At 59.4% G+C, this 21,247-nt stretch overlaps 4 protein-coding genes across 4 annotated transcripts; all 4 read right to left on the bottom strand.

Annotated features, from left to right (window-relative positions):
• Positions 1-305: 305 nt before the first annotated feature.
• On the bottom strand, positions 306-6,404 carry JKF63_07147 (uncharacterized protein; the record flags this gene model as incomplete). Its single annotated transcript, XM_067903088.1, has 5 exons — positions 306-1,316; positions 1,365-3,221; positions 3,252-5,176; positions 5,255-6,116; positions 6,147-6,404. The coding sequence occupies 5 exons, from the start codon at positions 6,402-6,404 to the stop codon at positions 306-308; spliced, it is 5,913 nt and encodes a 1,970-aa protein (XP_067759526.1).
• A 4,015-nt stretch (positions 6,405-10,419) lies between these two features.
• On the bottom strand, positions 10,420-14,100 carry JKF63_07146 (uncharacterized protein; the record flags this gene model as incomplete). The annotated part of the gene is made up of 2 exons (XM_067903087.1): positions 10,420-12,929; positions 12,966-14,100. The coding sequence occupies 2 exons, from the start codon at positions 14,098-14,100 to the stop codon at positions 10,420-10,422; spliced, it is 3,645 nt and encodes a 1,214-aa protein (XP_067759525.1).
• A 1,162-nt stretch (positions 14,101-15,262) lies between these two features.
• JKF63_07145 (uncharacterized protein) lies at positions 15,263-17,191 on the bottom strand (the record flags this gene model as incomplete). The annotated part of the gene is made up of 1 exon (XM_067903086.1): positions 15,263-17,191. One exon carries the CDS (start codon positions 17,189-17,191, stop codon positions 15,263-15,265), a length of 1,929 nt encoding a protein of 642 aa, XP_067759524.1.
• A 930-nt stretch (positions 17,192-18,121) lies between these two features.
• On the bottom strand, positions 18,122-20,638 carry JKF63_07144 (uncharacterized protein; the record flags this gene model as incomplete). The annotated part of the gene is made up of 1 exon (XM_067903085.1): positions 18,122-20,638. One exon carries the CDS (start codon positions 20,636-20,638, stop codon positions 18,122-18,124), a length of 2,517 nt encoding a protein of 838 aa, XP_067759523.1.
• Positions 20,639-21,247: the final 609 nt, after the last annotated feature.

Genomic DNA, 21,247 nt, shown 5'->3' with positions numbered 1-21,247 from the left:
AAGAGAGACGAAAGACATGCTGCATCCGTTGAGGGGTACTCTCTTACGCTATCTTGACCTCATCCGCTTCAGGTGATCCAGTAAGTTGCCCGAAGCAGCTTACCGAGGAAGCGCTGCGAATCCACCACATACACATACTACCCGCCCCCTCCCCCTCTCCCTTCCCCACCACCCACCCGCAGGGGGAGGAGGGGGGTGACGGCGCCAAGCCTTGAGCGGCGGCGATGGGCAACGTGCACGACACCCCCTGCCGCCGGCAACCCCTCCCCCCCCCCTCCCTCGATGGTGTTGCCGAGCGGGCAACATCACGAGTGGGGACGGCCCTGAAAAGTGTCCGCGGCCCCGCTAGTGGCCGACGCCGACAGATCCGAGACGTGCGGTACCGTATAGAGGACATTGTTGAACGGATAGAAGATCGACGCTGAGGAGGGAGGTGGTGGAGGCGCCTGCCGGGGGGACGACAACAACAACGGTGATGATGGCACAGGCACCGTGGGCGTGGGTGAGCCAAGGGCATTTCCCCTTGCCACCGAAGCCTGTGCCGGCATGGCGGCAAAGACACCCATGGATGCGGGCGCCGGTGGCGCCTGATGCCGATGAGGGCTGCCCAGCCCTCTTGTGTTGATCACCGCCGAGTAACAGCTTGACATGCCTGGCAGATTCGGGGTGACGCCAAGCGGGGGCGACGCCGGGCCGGCGAGGGCATGGGCGCCTGTGCTCACGTTAACGGATGAGGAAGAGACAGGAGAGCCGAGCGGGGGCGACGCCACCGATGAGTACAAGCCGGCCGCGCCGGCGGAAGCGCTGGCCATGACGCCTTGCTGGAAACTCAACGGTGCCGCACCGCTGCTGCTGCCGCCGCCGCCGCCTCCTCCATCACCACCGCCGCCGCCCATGACCATCATCAGGGGCATCGGACTCTTCAGTGATGCTCCAGCGGTGGAACTGGTCAAAGCGTTCAGCGAGTAGGCGTAGTGTACAGTGTCCGATAGCGAAGGACGAGACGGCGCATCAACAGAGGATGACGTGCAAAGCATGGGCTTCTGGTACGGCAGACATGACACTTGTTGCACCGACTCGCGTGTGGAAAAAAGTGGATGCCCAAGAGCTGCGGTGAGGCCTGTTGCAGGGCTGAAGCTCGTGTCGCCTGCCCGCGCCGTTGATGCGACCGGGTTGTCGCCTCGAGGTAGCGGATACGTCCAAATATGCGGAGGCGGCATCATGTGTGGTGGATGCAGGCGCTGTGGCCGGTAAGGCCGCTGTGTCTGCTGCTGCTGCTGCTGCTGGTAGTGGTGGTGGTGTTGGAGGGGTTGTCGGTGTTGAGAAGATGCGACGGTGGGACAATGCGATGCACTCGATTCCTCCTCTGAGGAGTGCAGCCGTGTGTTGTTAGTTGTCGTGGTATTTGCAAGAGAGGTAAAGGAGGTAGGCGGCGGCGCGCTGTTCAACACCACAACCTGATCTCCAAGCCCAAAGCGCATCTGAGCCTCGGTCGCCCCAACACCAGACGGCGGTGGCGGCGGCGGCGTTGTATCCTGCGGTCTCTCATTGCCGCGCGGGGAGAGCGGCACCGGAGAAGAGCCCACAGCGCCTCCATAACCTGTGCTCCAGTCGTCGCGGTTGGGCTGGATGCTACGGACCAAGCCCAATGTCGTCTTCGATGCCTCACATACGAACTCCATCGCCGCCGACGGACTGGTGAAGAGAGTGCAAGTATACCAGAGCTCCGGCGGGGACGCTGGTGATGGTGCGGACACCTCCTCCGACACTGTCGCCTGTTTCAGGGCCTCGGCATTGGGCTTGTCGACCCCATGCAGCGGTTCGAGAGTAGTGTGACACGCGGTACTCGATGCTGCTCGCATAGCCGCTGCACCGGTGACCGCGGGAGAAGCCGGCAGCACCCGGCCGACGGCGATTGCATGCGTGCATACCACTGTCGGCGACAACGTTGCCGTCGCAACGGTGTCACCGCCGCCGCCCGCGACTTCACCCTGCGGGTCTCCACGTTCAGCGGATATGACGGGGCCAGCGGATCGCCGCTCCGATGAAGCCGGTGTGGAGAAGCCATGAAAAGATGCACTGGGCAACCGTTCTGCGTCCGCAGCTACCGCTGCCGTGGACGATCGAGTGATGGGCTTGCGGAGTGATGCCCTACGACAGTCCATCGGACGCACGCAACCATAACCCTGCGTGGGCACATACGCACCGTAGACGACGCAGTGCCGCAACATGTTTTCCAAGTCATCCAACTGCACCTCTGCCGCCGAGAACGCGTTTGTGGATTCGATGTCCTCCGCCGTGCCCTGACGCTGCTGCTGCTGCTGCTGCTGCTGCTGAGAAAGGTGCTCCAGACACTGCGCGCGGACCCGCTGCTGCATCGTGCAGAAAACGTCGATGGGCATGCAAACCGCATCCGCATCGCTGCCATCGACACTGGTGATATTCTCTGCCCTGCCGTTGTCGAGGATTCCCTCGGCAACGCCGGCATCGCTGCCCAGTGAGATCACCGGCGCCGTAGTCGGTGACGTCTCGGCGGTGGGTAGCCCACCAACGGCAGCAGAAACAAGCGGGCTACCGCTCCCAGAGTTCAGCGAGTCGATCCCGGCTTCATGCGGTGGAGACAACATCGTGTACGCGATGGGCGGCGTCGCCTTTTCCTTCGCAAAACGACAACTCAAGACATGTGATGAGTTCGGCACGTGGAACTGGTGCACTTTCCTGACGCAGGAAGCCGCATCGCGCTCGTCTCCAAACAGCACAAACCCGTAGCCCCGCGACTCGTTCGTCTTGTCGTGGTGCGCCACCGACGCGAACACAATATCGCCAAACTGACTGCACAGCTCGCGGAGCGTCGTTGTGTTCCACGTCGGAGGAAGGTTTGTGACGTACACGTTGCGGGTGGACGTGTTGGTGGAGGCAGAACCAGCGTGAGCGGGCTTCGTCGAGGACTCGTTGCTGGATGGAGTCGCAGAGGGCGGCGGCGGCGGCGGCTTGAACGACTGCGGCAGCTGTACTGTCAAGAATGGCATTGACGGGGACAGCAGCATCAGCGAAGCGGTGTCGTTGGGGGAAAGCGAAAGAGGGCTATTAAAGCTGTAACCCGTGCACTGGGAAGGTACTGTTGTCATGGCTGTCACCGTAGTACCTGCTCCCGCAGGGACGGACATGGTCGCCGACGTGGACGAGTAGGCCAGGGAACTCTCCTGCCAATGCTGTTGTCGCTGCAGCTGCTGCGGCTGCTGTAGCAACTGCAGCTGGTGTGCTTGGTGCGTAAAGAGGTGAGGTGGTGTCGCGATCCGTGAGGAATCACGATAGAGACCAGGCAGTGGGGGCTCCGAGGCCGCCGTCGCAACCGCCCCCTTGCCGGTTATAAAAGTTCGTGTCTCGGAGAGGGATGGTGGCAATGCTGTCCTGGAGGCGACCACGCTGCTGCTGCTGTTGTTGTTGTTGCTGGCACCAGTGACAGGAGAGGTGCACCCCATCGAGTCCCCTCCGGGCACCGAAGTGGCTGGCAAGGCATCTGCGTTCATACTTTTGCTGTCACCGGTCGAGTGCCGATATGCCTGTACCCGATGTGGGTCTTCCGTGACGGTGTGGGGCAGCTCGAAGCTGTTGAAGTGGGGCGCACAAACTGGAGACAGTAACACCATTGACGCAGTGGGGGACATCGGTGTGCAGGGGGAGTGGAGCTCCCTCGTTGGCTGTGGCTGCTGATGCGTGATCGAATGCGGCAACATTCCCCCGGCTGCCCCCGCCCGGCTTCCTGGGCCCAACAGCGGGGCTGCTTCCATGAACGGACGAAGGCCGGTGGCAGGGGACGCTTCGCTGGTGCCCTCTTCTAGGAAGCCTGGCGCGGCCGTTGGGTGTGCCCTTCGCACGCAAAGCACGCGCGGCTCCTCACCCTCTGCGTAGAAGTGCGCCTGGTTGAGCATCGACATGCATGTGGCCGCACTCTGTTGCTGATGGAACAACACAAAACCGTACTCAAGCGACTTGTTCGTCTTTGGATGATGAACAACCTTTGCAGACTCTACAGTGCCGTAACGGCTGCAGAGCTCGCGCAGCATCGATGTGTTCCACGAGGGCGGGAGGTTCCGGACATACAGGTTGCGCAACGCACGGTCCGACTCGTCCGACGAGGTGCCGGGAACGACAGCGGCGGCCGTTGGACTGGGCTTCAGCGTGCACCCTCCGATGACCTGCGGCTGTTGTTGGTGTTGAGTGAGAGCAGAAAGGCGATACGAGCCGTCTGGAGCCGACGTCGAGAGGGGTCGCATTGAGTCACCGAGCGTGGCAGCTGAAGCACTTGAGCTAGGTAGCGCAGGAGACAGGTGCCCCACGACATGGCCTGGCCCGATGTAAGCCTGCGGCGAGGAATACAGCACCATGTTCGTGCCCCCTTGCGGCTGCTGCGGCTCCACTGCCATCGCCCCCTGTGGTACCTGATAAAAGTAGACGGGCTGGACTGTTGGAGAGGACAAGAGTGATACACTTTGTGTGTGTGCACCAGCACCAACGGCTGTTCCGGTGTCCCCCATCCCGGGTGTAGCGAAAAAGCTGGCGTCGGCACTCTTCTGGAGAACAGCGCTTCTGCCCATGGAACCACAACCGACACTGGGGTGGTGGTGGTGGTGGTGGTGAGCTGCCGTGATGGTCGTCTGCGGAGGTGACACATACCGCATGGCTTCCACGTCATCCTGTGTCGCGATCTCAGTTGCACCAGCAGAAAAGGGGTGTGCCATTGTGGTAGGCGGCGTGTGGCGACCGTGCGGCGAAGGAGCGGCTGAGGGGGGACATCGGCTGTGGTGAAGGTGCGGTGGTTGCGGTTGCAGCCGTGCCATCTGCTGCGAGCCGTTCAGAGGAGAGGTGACAGACATCGAGGAATGTTTTTGAGATACTGGAGACGGAGCCGGGATCGAAGGGTTAGCGGCCGCGGTGGCGCCCGTCGCGGAGTAGGGATAAAGCCGTTGCTGTTGCTGGTGCTGCCGCTGCTGCATTTGTGGTGATGCGTAAGCTGGTGGTACATGAGCCGCCACACCCGTTGTGCTCGTGGCAGCCGAAGCGGCTGGCGAGGTCCGGGCTCGCATTGACGGAAGCGGCGACACGATCGCTTCACCTCCAGCACCTACGCAGTAAGGTAACGACGAAGGCGCAGCCACACCGTGCGGCGGATCATCTGCGGTGGCATCGGTGCGCTGAGCCGCGACAGGAGTCGCCTCCGGCAAAGAACACGCTTCACGGAGTAGAGTGTCACGGCTCACCAGCTGCGGATGGCAATGGGTGCTCTCGTCGCCCCTGCAACCATCTTGCTGTTCCTCAAGCGTCATGGGCGAAAGGAGCTGACAACTCTTGCTGTCACCATTGGTGCAGTGGCTTGGCGTTTCAAGGGGACTCACGAGAGCAACTCTTGTGCTGCTGGTGCACGTGTGCGCGCCTGTGTCGTCATCTGGGACACGGAATAGGTGAGACAGGCATGTGCCTCCAGCGTTATGGAGCTCTCTCTTCTGACAGTGAACGCCCACCACATCGTCCTCGCTCACGAGGTCGTCGAAGCACACGACAGCATCGACGGCCGCTTGCAGAGCTACAGATCCATCGCCGTCGCCGTTGTCAGCGATTGCACTCGCGTTAAACAAAACAGCGCTTTTTCGGCCCTGCCCACGTTGTGAGTGGAGAAGCGGATTCACATGCCGATCGTCCTTCACGTCTTCTACCGCCGTGCCCGCACAGGCACCGGCCATGCAGAGGCTGCTCCTATGGCTGATGACACCGCTGGCACAGTTGGCTGTGGCAAGCGGGCAGGCTCCAGCAGGGCCTGCTGCTGCAGCCAAGGTGTCATGGTCACCGCTGGTTTGCCACGGGATAGCGAGGTGGGGCATATTCTCAAAGGAGGGAGAGAACACTAGCGCCGAGGTGGTGAGCAACGGGCTTGAGGCGGCTGCAACCGTGGACTCCGATTCGCTCGGCCTCTCCGCTCCTGAAGACGAGCTGCAAACGGCAGGCTCGACAGTCGATGCAGGCTCACTGTCACCACCAAGCCGCCCATAACTGAGGAGGTTTTTGTGGCGCTGTGCAGTAGAGAAGTGGGCGCTGTGGGCGTTGACGTTCCCGTCGTGATGGAGAAAGCTGATCGCCTCCGATGTTGCCGTGTCTGCTGCTGCTGTTGATGCTGACACCGCCGCGTTTGCCAAGTCGCTACCGAATGCAGGAATGCCTCCGTACAGGTCAAGCTGGTGTCGCGGCAGATTGGGCTGCAGCTCACCACCAGTGACACCGTCCCCAGATGACCTGGGCGCGCCCAAGACGGCGCCACCGGGCGGCGCCACATTGGCATCCTGTGCGGTAGACACGATAGGTGAGACGTGTACCGGCTGCCCATTTGAGCAGGTGTTCGGTATTGACATCTCTCAACACCCTCTCTCGCTTGGCTCCTCAACGATTCCCCGGCCGCACTCGAGCTCGTGATGCTCTTTTCACAAATTATAGTATATGTGTGCACACGTGTGAGTATGTGTATGTGTGTGTGTGTGTGTATGTGTGTCTGTCTCGTCAGTATGCGCACCACACACACACAAAAAAAAAGGAGAGGAAAGCAGAGAGACGGGGGGAGGGGGGGCAGGAGAAAACAGACACAAAGAAGCAGTCGATATGTCAACAAATATGAGAAATGCGCGGTGCCACGCGGGGGAAGTGAAGAATCTCGAAGCAGCGGTGAGGAGTTGGGGGGAGAGAGGAAGAAGAGGGGGCAAAAAAAAAAAACAGAGCACAGTTGAGACAGAAATGTACGACTAGGCGTAGGGCCAAAGAAATGGGAGAAAGGGAGGAAAAATATTTTATATATATATATATATATGAGAGAGAGGAGAGGGGTGGGTGGGGGGTAGAGGTGGGGGGTAGAGGTGGGGGGGGTAGAGGTGGGTGAGGAAAAAAGAAGAGGGGAGATATAAAAAGCGGGGGTGGTGGGTTAAGCCCTAAACGTTTTTTTTATTTTTACGCAACACATATAAAACAAGTTAGCACCAACAACAACAAAAAGGGAGAAGGGGAGGGAGAGGGGGGAGGGAGGGGGGGAGGTTGGAAGGGGAGGGGGGGAGGTTGGGAATAAAATTCCTGCAAAGAAAAAATGAGACGAAGAAATCCTCCCCCCCCCCTTCCCACACACACACGCACACACGCACGGAGAGACACGAGGGGGGAGAAGAAAGGGCGGGGGAGACTTTTTTGATTTGTTTTGTTTTTTTCGGAAAGAGGGGGTAAAAAAAAAGAAAAAACACCAAAAAGAAAAATATGTTTTTTTGTATGTATATGTGAATATATACACACGGTTGATGTAGTGATATATATGGAGGGAGGAGGGAGGAAGGAGGCGAGAATGAATATATATATATAATAGTAATAAGAGAGCAACAAATCTGTTGTAAGCAACCGTACACAAACGTCTCTCTCTCTCTGTGTGTGTCTGTCTGTCTGTCTGATCCTTCTCTTCTTTCCGCCCCCACCAACCCACCCACCCACCCCACACACACACGCACACACACACACCTCCTCCCGTTTATATATATATATATATATGTCTATAGTGTACCTTTATAGGAGGAGATAGAATATATATATATATATATACAGGTGGATATGGATGCAAATAAAATGTCGTGTGTGTGTGTGTGTGTGTGTGTGTGTGTGTGGAAGAAGAGAGGAAGACGGCTGTGGACGTATGCGTATGCCGATACCCCCAATGTATGCACACACACACACACACACACCTGGGCCTAAATAGGGAACCCCCACCCCCACCCCACCCACCCTCCTTCACTAAATTCTTTCTTCTGGAAAGTAGCAAAGTGATTTGAGGGCCAGAGAGGGGAGGAGGGAGGGGAAGGAGGGGAAGGAGGGGAAGGAGGGGAAGGAGGGGAAGGAGGGGAAGGAGGGAAAGTTTTGGATCGTCTGTGGCCGAGAGAAGAAAAGCAACAAAGAAAAAGCGTCACAGTGGAGAAGAGGGGGAAGAGGAGGGAGGGCGGGGATATTGAAAAAGGAAAAGTAAATAAAAAATAAATAATTTGTTTGCTTCACCAGCACCCGTCCACGGGAGGACCACACACACACACACACACACACACAGACAGAGAGAGAGCAAAAAAAAAGAGAGACACTCAAAGATGAAGGTGTGTGTTGTGTGTGTTGTGTATCTCTAAGGGGGGAGACAGGGTGAAGCTCAAGAGAAACCCTGATGAAAACTGCAAGAGAGGGACTTGAGGAGGCAAACAAGCGCAGAAAAAAAACCTGAGCTTTTGGTTAGTCTGCCGCACACGCGAGAGGGGGGAGAGGAGAAGGGAGGGGGGGGGTCAGTGGGCAGGGAATAGAGAAGTGGAATGGAAAGGCCAAGCCAGGAAAGGCGAAGCAAAACGACGAGTTAGGACTGCTGAGGGCAAATACAAGAGGAGGGAGAGTACACACACACACACACACACACACACACACACGCAGAAAGAATGGGAGAGAAAAGAAGTAAGAGAAACGTAGAAAAGAAGGCAAGTGGTAAGCAGTAGTCCGTTACACAATGTACAAATATATGGAGGAGGAGAGAGGGGGAGAGAGGTAACCATACAAAGGGAGCCGTGCACCGCAAACTTGAAAGAAAATGAGAAGTTAAAGGGGGAGGCTCGACGTGCCCGCCTGCCCGTGTGGACTATGTGTCAGAGGTTTTGTGTGTGTGTATCTGTCCGCTGAAGGAAGGAAGGAGAGAGTAGAGGCAGAAGACAATAAGAGGAGACACACGGTCAGAGAGGTAGGTAAGCTAAACGGGGGAGAGGGGAGGGGGGGGCAACAAAGAGAATGAACGATCCACGCACACGCACACACACACACACACGCGCGCGCGCGTGACAGGATAAAGAAAAAAGGGCGGGTGGTTTTTTGTAGGTGTACGTTTCGGGTGAGTAAAACAGGGGGATTGGGGGTAGAGGGGAGGGGGAGGGGAGGGGAGGTGGGGAGCGCGAGTGGATGCCAGAGGAGGGGGGGGGAAGGAAGGGAGGGGGAGATTTTAAAGCGATGAGACACTGTGCCTATCCTTGATGCACATACACACACACACAGAGAGAGAGGCGAAAACACGTGTGAGCACATGCACGGGGGAAGGGGGGGGGGGGGAGGAGGATACCAATTTATGCGGGCCTTTTCCTCTCCCCCTTGTGTGAATATAAATATATATATGTGTGTGTGTGTGCCTGTGTGTGTCTGGTTAAAAAGTATAGTTTGAGGAAGGGGGAAGAGGAGGGGAGAGGAGAGGGGGAGAGGGGGAGGGAGGGGGAGGGGAGGAGGGAGGGGAGGGGGGGGGAGGGGAAGTGAAAGCTTCGTGGATGCCGAGAAAATGATATGAGAAGAGAAGAAAAACAAGAGAAAAATGGTGGAAGACTTCTTCTTAGGGGGTGAGCCCCGTCACAGAGAGAGAGGGATGTGCCTGTGTGTTGAGGGGAAGGGGGGAGTGTGTGTGGGTGTAGTCGTGTTACCTTCTTCACTCGCTGAGGGTGGGGAAAACAAACTGGTAAAAAGGGGAGGGAAGGAGTGGGGAGGGGGGAGGAGTGGGGGAGGGGGAGGGGGAGGGGGAGTCCGCCGCCCGACATGTGTGCGTGGGTTTAACCATCCGCTGGCACTAAAGAACACATTCGCGTGTGCACGAGTAAGCCCAGAGCACACACGCAAAACGCGCGCCTGGCTTCACGGCGCGCGATGGCGACTGGAACTAGAAGAGTTCGTTGCTACATCATCTTTGAGTTGTTGCTGTTGTTCAAGCAGTGGTGAAAGGCGGGGAACACTATCCTGCCCTGAAGCAGGCATGTCCTCGCCCCTACACACTTCATTATTAATGCTTCGTGCTACACCTCTGCTTGTGTGTCCGCTGTCACATGCGCAGGACTGCTCCCGCCCTCATTCCCCACCTCTCCCGCCCCTCGCGCCAACAGCAGCGCTTCTGCAGACCATGACATCCTCACTCTCTTTCTTTGCTATTTTTTTTCCCCGCTTGCTTGGTCCCCATCTTTGGTCTAGTCATTTGCCAGATGTGAAACGCGGGACAGGGCTCTCCCCCTCCCTTCGCCCTTCCCCATCTTCTCTCAGTGGACACCACAATGCCTAAACGAGATCCGTGCCGATCATCTCCCCTCTCCACAACCGGTGATGTGACCGTGAAGAATGGGGATTGGACATCATATTTGTAGGTGTATAAAGAGTGTAAAAGAAAAAAAAAGAAGGGGGGGGATCAAGGGAGGGGAGAAGGAAGGAAGGGGGGGATCGAATCTCTTTTTTTTTTCTGCAAGGGAGGGGAGTGAGGACCTGCGGCTCGCTGACGCTGCTCTCCACCAGACACACACACACACACACGCGAACATGGGCGCTAGGCCTCCCCCCCCCCTCCAACCTCGGTCATCCAATGCAACTAAACAAGCGACTAAAGATGCCACGGCGTCGTTTACGCTTCAGCGGCTTCTGCAGTACAGCAGAGGCGCCACCGTCCGTCCCTCGGCTCCGCGGCGGTGGTGGCGGTGGTGGCGGTGGTGGCGGTTTGCTCTTCGGCACCACACGAGGATGAGCAAGTGCGGGGGCTGGCAGGACTAGAGGTGCAGCGGGCGCCTTGAAATCTCCATCAGAAACCTCCCCCGACCACTCCGGCGACGATGTCGGCCAATCGTAGACGGGAGTGTCAGCAGAATCCGCACGGGGGAGTGACTGCACTCCGAAACTCGCCGCCTGCAGCTGGGGTGAGGCACCCGAAGAAGAATGACGGGAGGGGGTAGTAGAGCTCGTACTCACCAAAGGCGGCTGCTGTTGTCCATAGCGCGATGCTTGCCGCTCCTCGCCTCCGTTCGAGTCGCTCGTTTTACTCGGAGCAGAGGCGATCGGAGACTTCTTCGCTACGTTATAGGATGCAGGTCCCACAGAGTATGGGAACACGTGGTTGAGAACCCGCGCCACCGCCGCCGGCGGTGGTGGCGGTGGCGCGTTGGTGGCCTTGCGGGCGATAGAAGGCGAACTCGTTGCGCGTAGCCACGCAGCAGCAACGCTGAGTTCCTCTTGCGTGAGAAATGGGGACGACGAAGAGACCACCGCTCCCTCATACCCCGTGTGCCTCTGCTGTTTAGAAATCCACCGAGTGAGATGGTGTCGCACAGCGTCGTCCATCTTGACAACGGCTGTGGTATCTGCTGAATGACTCCCTCGCCCCTTGCACCTCTCTCGATGCCTGGCGGCCCGTCTCTGCTCCTCCACCACCACCACCGCGTGCGCTGCGTCGGGGTGTGTGGATAATGCAGCATTCGTGTATGGTTGCCACGATGCCTCACAAGCCTCTGGCCGCCCCCCGACAACGCCACCACGCGCATCTACGGTGCCGGAGGAAGAGGCGGACGACAAGGGGGGCCGCAGCATGTTAGTCACTTGATGCGACCTGATTTGGGATATATCAGTGGCAGCATCGAGACCATCCACGCTCCCAGCACGGACCTGCACCTCGCGGTGCTCCATTAGCACTGGCTTGTCCTTCCCAGGACGTGAGCCCTCCCCACCTCGTGGGGACTGCGATGTTGGCTGTCCAGAGGGACACGCCTCCGCCTCGGGTGTGTCGCCATCCACCGGCGTGGTGGTGGTCGCGGAGTGTGAGAAATCAGCACCCCGCCGCCGCGGTGGCGGCGCCGCCCCCTCCTCCTCCTCCAAAATTGTTGACGGCTCTTCCCAGGGACGCGTGTGGTCAACTGCTCGCTCTATGGGCGAAGTCGACTGGATCTCATCAGAGAGTGCTAAGGCTTGATAGCCTCGGCTCGGGTCAGTGGAGGAGTGCCTCGGTGGCGACGAGCAAGGGGCGGAGTGCAGCGCGTCCGGCACAGCAGCGAGGGGGCGGAACAACGATGGCAGTGGCGTCTCGAACTCCTGAGGTGCACCGGCAGGAGCCTCCGCCGTGTGGGGCGCGGCAGACACCACTGTTTCCGCATCAGCATTCGCGGGGAACGTGGGGGGGATCGCCTTGCCAACCTGCACCTTTCGATGACTGTCAGGGTGCAGGTCGGTGCTTGTCGCCTGCCCCTCCACTGCAGCCGCGTAGAGCACATCGTAGGTGCGTTGGAGCTGACGTCGCTGGGTGGACAGAGCTTCAAGTTTCTTCTGCAAACTGGCGTACGGCGTCGCTACACCTCCTGACGGCGCCGTGCCAGATGTCTTCGAACTACGAGCTAAAACGGTCTGCGCTGCTTCTTCTCCTTCTCCTCCTCCTCGCTGAGAAACGGCACCTCGCAGAGCACGCTGGTGCGCAGCGTAGATATCCAGCTGCACGGACGTCGGTGGTGGCGGCGGCAGGGCGCTCTGCGGCGGTGTCAGGGCCATATCCAAGAAAGCAGCACCAGCTGTCGCAGTGGAGAGCGAGCCCTGCTGCCGCTGCCGCTCCAGAGCTTGCCGAAGCACCCGGCACGCCCGCCCCCGACGAGAAGCTGACTCCTCGGCGAAGGTGTTCACAGGGCTGTAACGCGGTGTGTCAAGAGCAACAACAGCGTCGCCAACAGCCCCAGCCGCTCTGAGAGCTGCTAAATATGCCGTGGGTGACTCCTCTCGGAGGCCCAGCAGCGTTGCAGACGGGGACAGAGAAAGGCCAGTCGATACCACAGGACCTTCCAGGAAGAGGTCAGCAAACAGGTGCTGCTCAGGTTTTGCGTCCCTTGGCTGCACCTGTGATGCACACGACAACCCTTGAGGCATACCCGGAGCGTGATCCACATTGACAGGGGGTGTCGACCAGCAGCCCCACTCACCACACGCATGCAGAAGCGACACGGTGAGTTCTTCTGTCTGTCGCCGCATCGCACGGATAGTGGAGAGAAGAGACAGGGCGCGCTCCGCCTCTGCCGTGGCAGCCACCCGCTCCGCTTCGCTCATCAGCGGCATCGAAGCCGCAGCAGCAGCGGCGGTACCGACAGCGTCGGCAGCGACAGGAGATTGGTTCTCCTTCCGCTCGCTGTCGCGGCCAAGTAAGGGCGACGCTGAGAAGTGCGACACTCTCGGTGCCGCATCGGCCGTTACCCTGGGCGGAGCAGGCGGCCCGTCGCTGAGGGGCGTGACGGTAGTCGTGCGGCGGCTTGGTGCACTTTGCAGAGCAACCACACGTTTCGTGGCCTCCACTGGCCGTCCTAAAACATCATCGTAGACTGCCCTTGAAAGCCGCAGCCCCTGAACAACGTAGGCGGCGCGAGCATGAGCGTTGCAGCAGAGCACCTGTAGCGCACGCCGCTTCGCCAGCTCGAACGCCTCTGGGTCGAGTTGGGGGGCGAGAAGCGGTGATGGTGACGCCGGCGGCAGCTGCGCGGCGGTCGCATTGCGGGCGCTGCCTAGGCCCTCACACCCCCTATGGGGCGTGATATCTGAAGGTGCACAATGCGGCCCTAGCGCTTCCACAGCAAAGGAAAGCTGCACCTCACGGTCACCACCACCACCTGCCTCACGAGAGTCAGGTTGGAGTGTTGGGCGCGACAGAGTGTGAGTGAGCGGTGAGGCGCTGACGCTGCGCCGATAGCGCTCAAAGCCGCGGAGGAGTGTTTCGGCTTGAAGGACGCTCGCTGCGTACTCGGTGGTGGCCTGTGTGTTTTCCTTGGATGTCTGCCATGTGTACCGATACTGCGAGGCAGCAGCAGCAGCAGCAGGGGCTTCGATGGCGGCATTGGTGTTGCCTCCGCCAGAGGGGAGCTCCCTTGTAAGTCCGCCGACACCCGAGGACATTAGCCATGAAGACGGGCGCTTGGTGGGCGGACAACCAGCGGTGATGCCCGGCTCAGTTCTCCGCCCACCAAGCATTGGTTTCGGTGCGGTGAGGTGAGACGGTGCCTCCGATGCCGCTCTGCTCGTCAAGAGGCTGCTGCCGGCCAGAGATGCCCCGCCGCGAGGAGCAACGACTGCATTGCAGCCTATCGATAGAGAGTCGGATTGACGCGATGCATGTGACAGAAGATCAACCTTCTCTCCCCGCTCACATGGGCTTTGTGGTTGCGGTGCCGGCAGGAGAGCACTTCGCGCCAGCGGCCAGTGACCCTGCTGCAGCCGCTGCTGTCGATGGTGCGGTTCGAGCATCGTCGTGTGTGTGTCGGTGCATTGGTGTGTATGCCGCATGAACAAAAAATAGGTCCACGTGAATGCGTGAGGAGAGTGTATCTGTCAGGCGGGGTGTAGGGGCAGCAGGAGCAGCGCGTGTGGGGGGGCTGAAGGGCGTGTGTGGGGAGAGAGCGCAGCGGCGCGGTTGCGCGAGTCTCTGAAGGAATGTGCTGGTCGCCTCCGCCTCCCTCCCCCCTCTCCTTTTTTTTAGCTCTATGTGCGCTATAACCAGTCTATGTCGAGACACGGCGCCGCGGTCCCTCGTGTGTGGGTGTGGGTGTGTCCCTCGTGTGGGGGTTCGTGTTCAATAGAGGAGAGAGTAATCCGGGGGAAGAGGAGGAGGAGAACGCAGCAGGCAATCGGGGGAGAGTAAAGGTGTTTCGACCCACTCTCCTTTTGGGCATGTGTAAATGTCAGCAGCGAGGGGAGCGTCGCCGGATAAAGGAGGGGGAGGGGGGAAGGGGGGGGGAGGAAGTACGGAGCACATCATTCACCGATGGCCATGGGATACGCCACAAAAACCTTCACGACAGGAGATGAGGGCCGGAGACGCCACCGCAGCCGCAACCCTCTCCCGCTCCCCCCCCCCCGCGCTGCCGCGCGAAATGCGGAGTTGACTTGGCGAGTACGAACGCGGAGAACCAGCGAGGGAGGGAGGAAGGGAGGGAGGGGGGCACAGGAAGCGATGTGAAGAAAGATCAAGGCGGAGCTTCATCTCGTCACTATGTTGGCAGTACCCTGTGTGTGTGTGTGTGTGTGGTGTATGGGCTTAAAGACTTCAAGAGTGCATATACCTATACATATATATATATATATACATATATATGTGTGTATGTGTATGCACCTGATTAACGCAGAGAGAGAGAGATCGACCGCGGCAGGCGTCACCGGGAGGTGGTGAGAGAAAATGCACTCGACTTTCAGGTAACGCAACAGAGCTTCATCTCGTCACTGCGTTGCCTGCATCCTGTGTGCGTGTGCGTGTGTGTGTGTGTGTGGGGGGGGGGGTAGAAGACGAAGGGGAAGAGACTCTCCCCTCTCGCACATTCACTCTAATCGAAAGATAAACAACGCCCCCTCCCCCCTCCCCCTCTCCCCCTCTCTCCCCCCTTTTCCCCTGCATACGGCTGATCGCCACGCATCAGCCACCGCATTGAACAAGGTCGTACTCCATGCAGTCGTGGTATACGGCGAGGATAGCCGAGACGGCGCTCAGCGTGGAGCAGATGTGCCAGATGTTGTGGCTGTTGCCGATGTAGTCCAGCGTGGGAGCGGAGACGATGTACGTGACCAAAAATTTTGGTACAGAAAGGGAGTCCCACCAGGTAGGCGCGGCTACGGACGGTAACAACGGAGGTGATGCAGAGTTTGTCTGTGCTGGTCGCTCAGGTACGACACCGACGGATGCATCGCGGGGCGGACGCCCCCCCGAGCCGGGCAATGACGGAACCGCTGCAGCGGTCCCTCTTGCGGTTTTTTGTGCGTCCTCCCCCGTCATGGCAGCAGCATCTCTTCTCAGTCTTTCGGCACACCACGCGGCGGCCTCCGCTGCGGCAATACGCCTGTTGTGACGTGCTGCACTTCGCGTCCAGTGGAACACAACTGCTTCAGGGAAACGAGTAGCGTTAGCGAGGCCGCCAAGAAATAGCCAAACATAAGAGGCGTTGTGGTGATGTGTGGCTTGCGTGAACCCGCCCATGGCGGGTTGACTCTTCGGGTAGACGAACAACATGTACACACACAGGTGCAGAAAGCTGTAGCCACCGAGTACAACGACGCGCTGGACCGGGCTGACGTGTGTCGGCTCGACGTTGGTGCTCGTTTTCGACGCGCCAGCGCATTGTACTGAGGAGAAGTGGCGATGCCGCTGCAACCAGGCTAGCAGAAAGCGCTGGCCAGCGTGGTGCTCTGACGAGGACGGCACAGCGCCGAGGGGACGGCCCATCAAAAACTCCAGCGCGGCAGTCATGACAACCGCCGCCACCCACTGTAGGAGGTGCAACACCAAAGTGCAGCACTCCGCCAACACTCCACACATCGATCTAAAGACAAGCACGTAGAGACACAGCAGCGTCGAAGCAGCCATGAGCGCCCCCACCCACATTTGAAGAGACCCATTGACACACGGCATCCCACAGGTGAAGTACGTGTACGCGCTGCCAGCGATAGAAATAACAACGCCCGTGACGTCGCACTGCAGCAGCTGCTGGTAACCGCGGCGGGAGCGACAACATGGCATAAAGACATGATAGACTACGGACATTGAAAAGGTGAACAAGAAGGCAACCAGCAGCGGTGTGAGGGAGAGGGAGAGGCGTGCAGTGACGCTCATCGGCGGCAGCGGCGGCGGTGCCCAGCCGCTAGGCAGAAATGTGAAGAGCCGGAACCCCGAGCATGGCGCTGCGGTACCACCAGCGACGTCGTTCGGCACGTGTCGTGGGGATGCCGCCCCATCAACAGGCGGCACGTATCCTTTTATGGTTTCTTCACTGCCGTCCGCGGCGGTTGCACTGTGCGCTTCCGCCCGCCCGCGCAGCCACGGCGGCACCTCCATTCCTGTCCGGTGAAATGGATGCACGAGTGAATGCGCTGGCGTGTGCTGGCCAATAGCGGCACCGCTGCCCTCTCCTGTGCCATGGTAGGGGTCTGCCGCCCCACTGCCGCCTCCCAGCACCAGCGCCCTCGGCGGCCACAAAAGTAAAAGCACCAACACCACCACCATGGCGAGGTGCGAAAAAATATTGAACGTTTCGTTATGGAGGTACAAGACCAACGAGCCGAGGGCCTCTCGCTTGCGCAAGAAGCGACGTCGGAAGCCGCGACGGATGTACGGGTTAAAGCGCAACCACGAGTCCACCTCATGAATGGAGATGGTGCCGCGACTCCAACTGGCGAAATCGCAGGCTACACGCAGCCACAGCGACCCGGGAGAGGAGAACGAAGTGGGGGAATGGCCACCATGGCCCTGCTGCGTCGCCAAAGTTTCTACGATAGGATCCTCATCACTACCGTTGTGAGATGCCCCTCGCTGACTGGGGAGGTCGGCACGCCTGGGATGCTTGAAGCTCATGGATGCCCGTAGCTCGTACCTGCATGAGCGGAACGCCCTCGGTTGCGGGCGAAGAAACCCCCGGTATGGAGAGAGACGCAAGAGGCCTTCGTGGGATGTGCATATGCACACAGACAATGGGCGGCGGAGAGAGAGAGAGGAAGGGTAGTAGTGACAGCGAGAGACGGTGTCTGAGCGGAAGCATCGACTCAGAAAGACGCAGCACCCCCCTCCCAGTGACGAGAAAGAGCCGGCAATCCACCTTGTTGTCGAAACTAGGCGTCGAGCAATAGACACACACACACACACAGCAATCCCCTCTGTGTGTGTGTGTGTCTATTGGGGGGAGGAGGGGTGGGGGATTACAAGCGAACTAGTGCAGGCAGAGAGATGGTGATGGTGACACTACTACTGGTCATCCAAAAGACGGGAACGGGTGCATCGTCTCAAAACACCGCTGCCAACAAACGCGAAGGATTGCCAACACCAACATGTTGTGTAACACACACACACTCACACACTCACACAGAGGGGAGAGAAAGGGGGGACATATAAATATTTGTATAGAGAGAGAGATGCGTTGAGGGGTTTAAAAGAGGGGAGAGGGAAGAAGAGAAGAAGGGGGGAGGGGCGAGGAGGTCTTCCTCCACCCCCCCCACCCCCACTCGGTGGGTAGAGCGGTAGTTCATTCAACGGCTTCTATGGCAGTTACTTGTCTTTTTTTCTATGAAGAAAGGGAAGAAAAAGAGGGGTGCAGATGCCGACACGCGCCACTCTGCACACACACACACACACACACACACACTCTTCACCGTCATGTCACGAAGTGAAACTAGAAGTGGGGCAACTCAGAAAGGAGGTGAGAAGAGCAGCGATTCAACACACAGGAAGAATCCCTCCCCCCGCCCCGCTGGCGGAAGGAAGGGTGGGGGGGAGGGGGGGATGGGGTCATCAGACGGTGCGGCTCTGTGCCCGGGTCACGCGCAGTGCCTCCTGGTGCGCTCGGGCGAAGCGCCGATGCACAGGTAAGTCGTTAGGCCCGTCGTGGATGCCGCTCCACACAGTGTTCCGGGCGAGCAAGCCGGTGCCCGGTTTGGTGGGTGAAGAAGCGAGAACGTTTGGTGAACTACCATGATCGCATTCACCTGCGTATCCACGCGCGCCCAGCGTGTGGGTGTCCTCCGTTTCTGTTGTCGCAGTGGCGTAGGCGTAGGCGGAAGCGACACCACCACTACTGTCGCCGCCACGAGCCTCTGAAGAGGCCATCGATCGATCGAGGAGCGTCACCGTGGGCATGCGCAGCGCGTGGATGAGTTGCAGGCGAAGTTGTCTCGCGTGCTCAAGAGTGTCGGCGTGTTCGGCGTCGACAACTACAAGCTTGGATCGCGTCTCGTCAAGCTCAGCCTTGAGCACGTTCATCTGAGAGTGCACAGCCGCTTCCGCGGCTTGGAACCGCTGCCTCTCGAGGTTTCCAATGATATCGCGTCGAGTTGCGGCAGCCTCCTCAGCCAGCTCCTGCCGTGAAAGCCGCTCACGTAGAGCCAGCTCGCGTACATCGAGTGTGAAGGAAGCTCGATGGGCTACCGCGGCGCACTCCTGTCGCCAGTAGAGCACCTCCGCTTGACAGCGCAGCAGCTGACACCGAGAGGACTCCTCAATCACGTGTAGGAGCTGTTCGCGAGACTCGGCCTCGTCCTGCAGCACCGCGTTACGCCTCTCGGCCTCCATGGAGAGAAGCAGCCGCGCCATCCACGACGCGGCCTCGGTGCGCGTTGCTGTCAACAGCTCGAGAGTGTTGTCTGAGTGCTGCGTTCCGACAGCATGTCGTGGTGACACTCGAGACAGAGCACCTTGCTGCGTTGAATCAACCGCCTCTGTAGCGAAGGCCGTTTCCATCGGGGAGGTGCCGCAGTCGACACGGGCACCAGCATGCCGCGCCGCGTTCGCCTCCTCTCGCTGCGCAAGATGCTGCTGCTCGAGTTGCTGCCGGTGTTGCATCTGGAGATCGATGAGCTCCTGCGTGCGCTGCTGTGCCTCCTCATGGTACATGCGCATCTGTTGTGTGACTGCATCGATGTGCGCCTGCTGCTGCGCAGCCGTACGAGCCTCAAGGCTGGCCAATTCGCCCTGCAGCAACGGCAACGCCACCTCGCCGCTGTGGGGAGCCGTGATGTCCTTCACCTCCGTCACCTCTTGTTCAGCTGCGGCCTCGGTCTGCGTGCTTCCAGTGCAACGCTCGAGCTCTCTGACAGGTGCCACAACGTCATCGCACGCACTACGGCGATGATCATCTACACCACCGACAAATGCGGCAGCCCTCTGTATGTATGCGAATTTTCTGTCCGCACGCTCGCGATGAGCCACCGCTGCAGCGTCGCTCAGGCCTCCCCGTTGTCCAGTACAGGAAGCCCTTTGGGTGGAGAGGTGTAGTAATGGAGGCACCTCCGGACAGAGTGCGTCCGTGCGTACGGCCTCACTGAACGGGTCGTTTCGGTGGGCAAATGGCGCAGCAGTGCCACGTCGGTGCACAGCACGTGCGCGTGCGTGACTTTTGCAGACGCTGCACAGCGAGTCATCCTCGCTGTCCATGCCACCGAACGCCGTACTGTCATCACGGCAACGGTGGCGGCAGGAGCTGCACAAGTCTCCGCCGTCCTCGTCACTGCTCCACCGCGCAGGCGTTGCGCCTGTCTCTGAAGAGGCGTCACTGCAGTGGGACATGTCCTGGGCCGCCATTACTTCGCAGTCCACGTACGCGCCACGTCGCACAGCCGCGCGGCCGATGCGTGGCAGACTTGGAACACACACACGCGACGCCCGACTTGTCCTTTTATGCACATCAACCGGTATGACACCAGCCATGTCGTCTGGGGTGTCGCTGCGACACGTGCAGCTTGTCGGGCACCCGCAAGACGACGTCCACGAGGATGATGAGATACGAGCGGCGTTGATGGAGACAGCGTTTGACTCTGCTGGGGGCCGAGAGGTGCGCCTCTCAACCTGAGCCGCCACCCGCCGCTGCAGGTCGGCCAGGGACGCGATATCGTCGCTCGAACCCACGGAGGCACCGTGTCTCGATGAGACAGCACATCCGTTAGTGATCGTAGAACTGGCAGTGGTGGACCGGTACGTGCCATCGCTGGGACTGCCGTCGTCTTCGCCCCAGTGCGGCAGAATAGAGCTCTCGCATGACCACAGCCCCGGCACGTTGGCAGCAGTCGGAGACTGGGCAAAGTCAGGGGGAGAGGGGTCGTCAACGGCGCTGCTGCCGCAACCACTCGCTATCATCGCCCTCATGTCACGAGCTGGTAGACATCGGTGTTGCAGATCCTCACGTTGACACTGAAGCGTCGGCCGCTGCTGCCCCTGTGCCGACGAGACAGTAGCATCCCGCACACCGGGAACGGTAGCGCGCACAACCACCTGAGGCTGCGGAGAAGCTTCAGGTAACCTTTGTAGGAGACACATAAAATGAGAGTTGGACTGTCGCACCTGTTCGTGGTGCTGCTCATGATGCCGTTGTGGGTGCGATGGTGGCAGTGGTGGCGGCGGCTGGGACACCGCCCCCGAGAGCGGGGACTGCCACCCACATGACGAAGTCTTCATTGCCTGAGCGTGATGATAAAGTCTGAAGGCAAATCAAACAGAGAGAGAGAGAGGGGGGGGGAGGCACACAACTTCACACACACACACAACTTCACACACACACACACACCTGTAAAAAAAATGGGGGAGGGGGAGAGAGAAGCCACGAGGAGCAAAAGATCGAGATGGAGATGAAGAGGGGGAGCACGACAGACACACACCTGCATAGATGTGACCATGTACGACAGAACGCCGCCGCACTAACGGTCGCGTGTAAAGCGGAGGCAGAACGAGGCACACCGCCAAGCGGCACACAAACCGGTGCAGACCTTCACAGATGGATTATTGGGGGGAGGGGGGGGATGAGGAAAACCGGAGGGGTTTGGCACCCACAAAAAAAAAGACACGAGAAAACCTGAAGATTCAGGGGAGTTCAACAAAGCGCTGATCCGATGTCGCCACTGTCATCATCATCTCCCTGAAGCTGCAGGG

This window comes from Porcisia hertigi, chromosome 6 (genome assembly GCF_017918235.1).
Source record: "Porcisia hertigi strain C119 chromosome 6, whole genome shotgun sequence".
NCBI lineage: Eukaryota > Euglenozoa > Kinetoplastea > Trypanosomatida > Trypanosomatidae > Porcisia > Porcisia hertigi.
The sequence above is the reverse complement of the archived record's forward strand: the minus strand, read 5'-3'. Positions and strand labels throughout refer to the sequence as shown.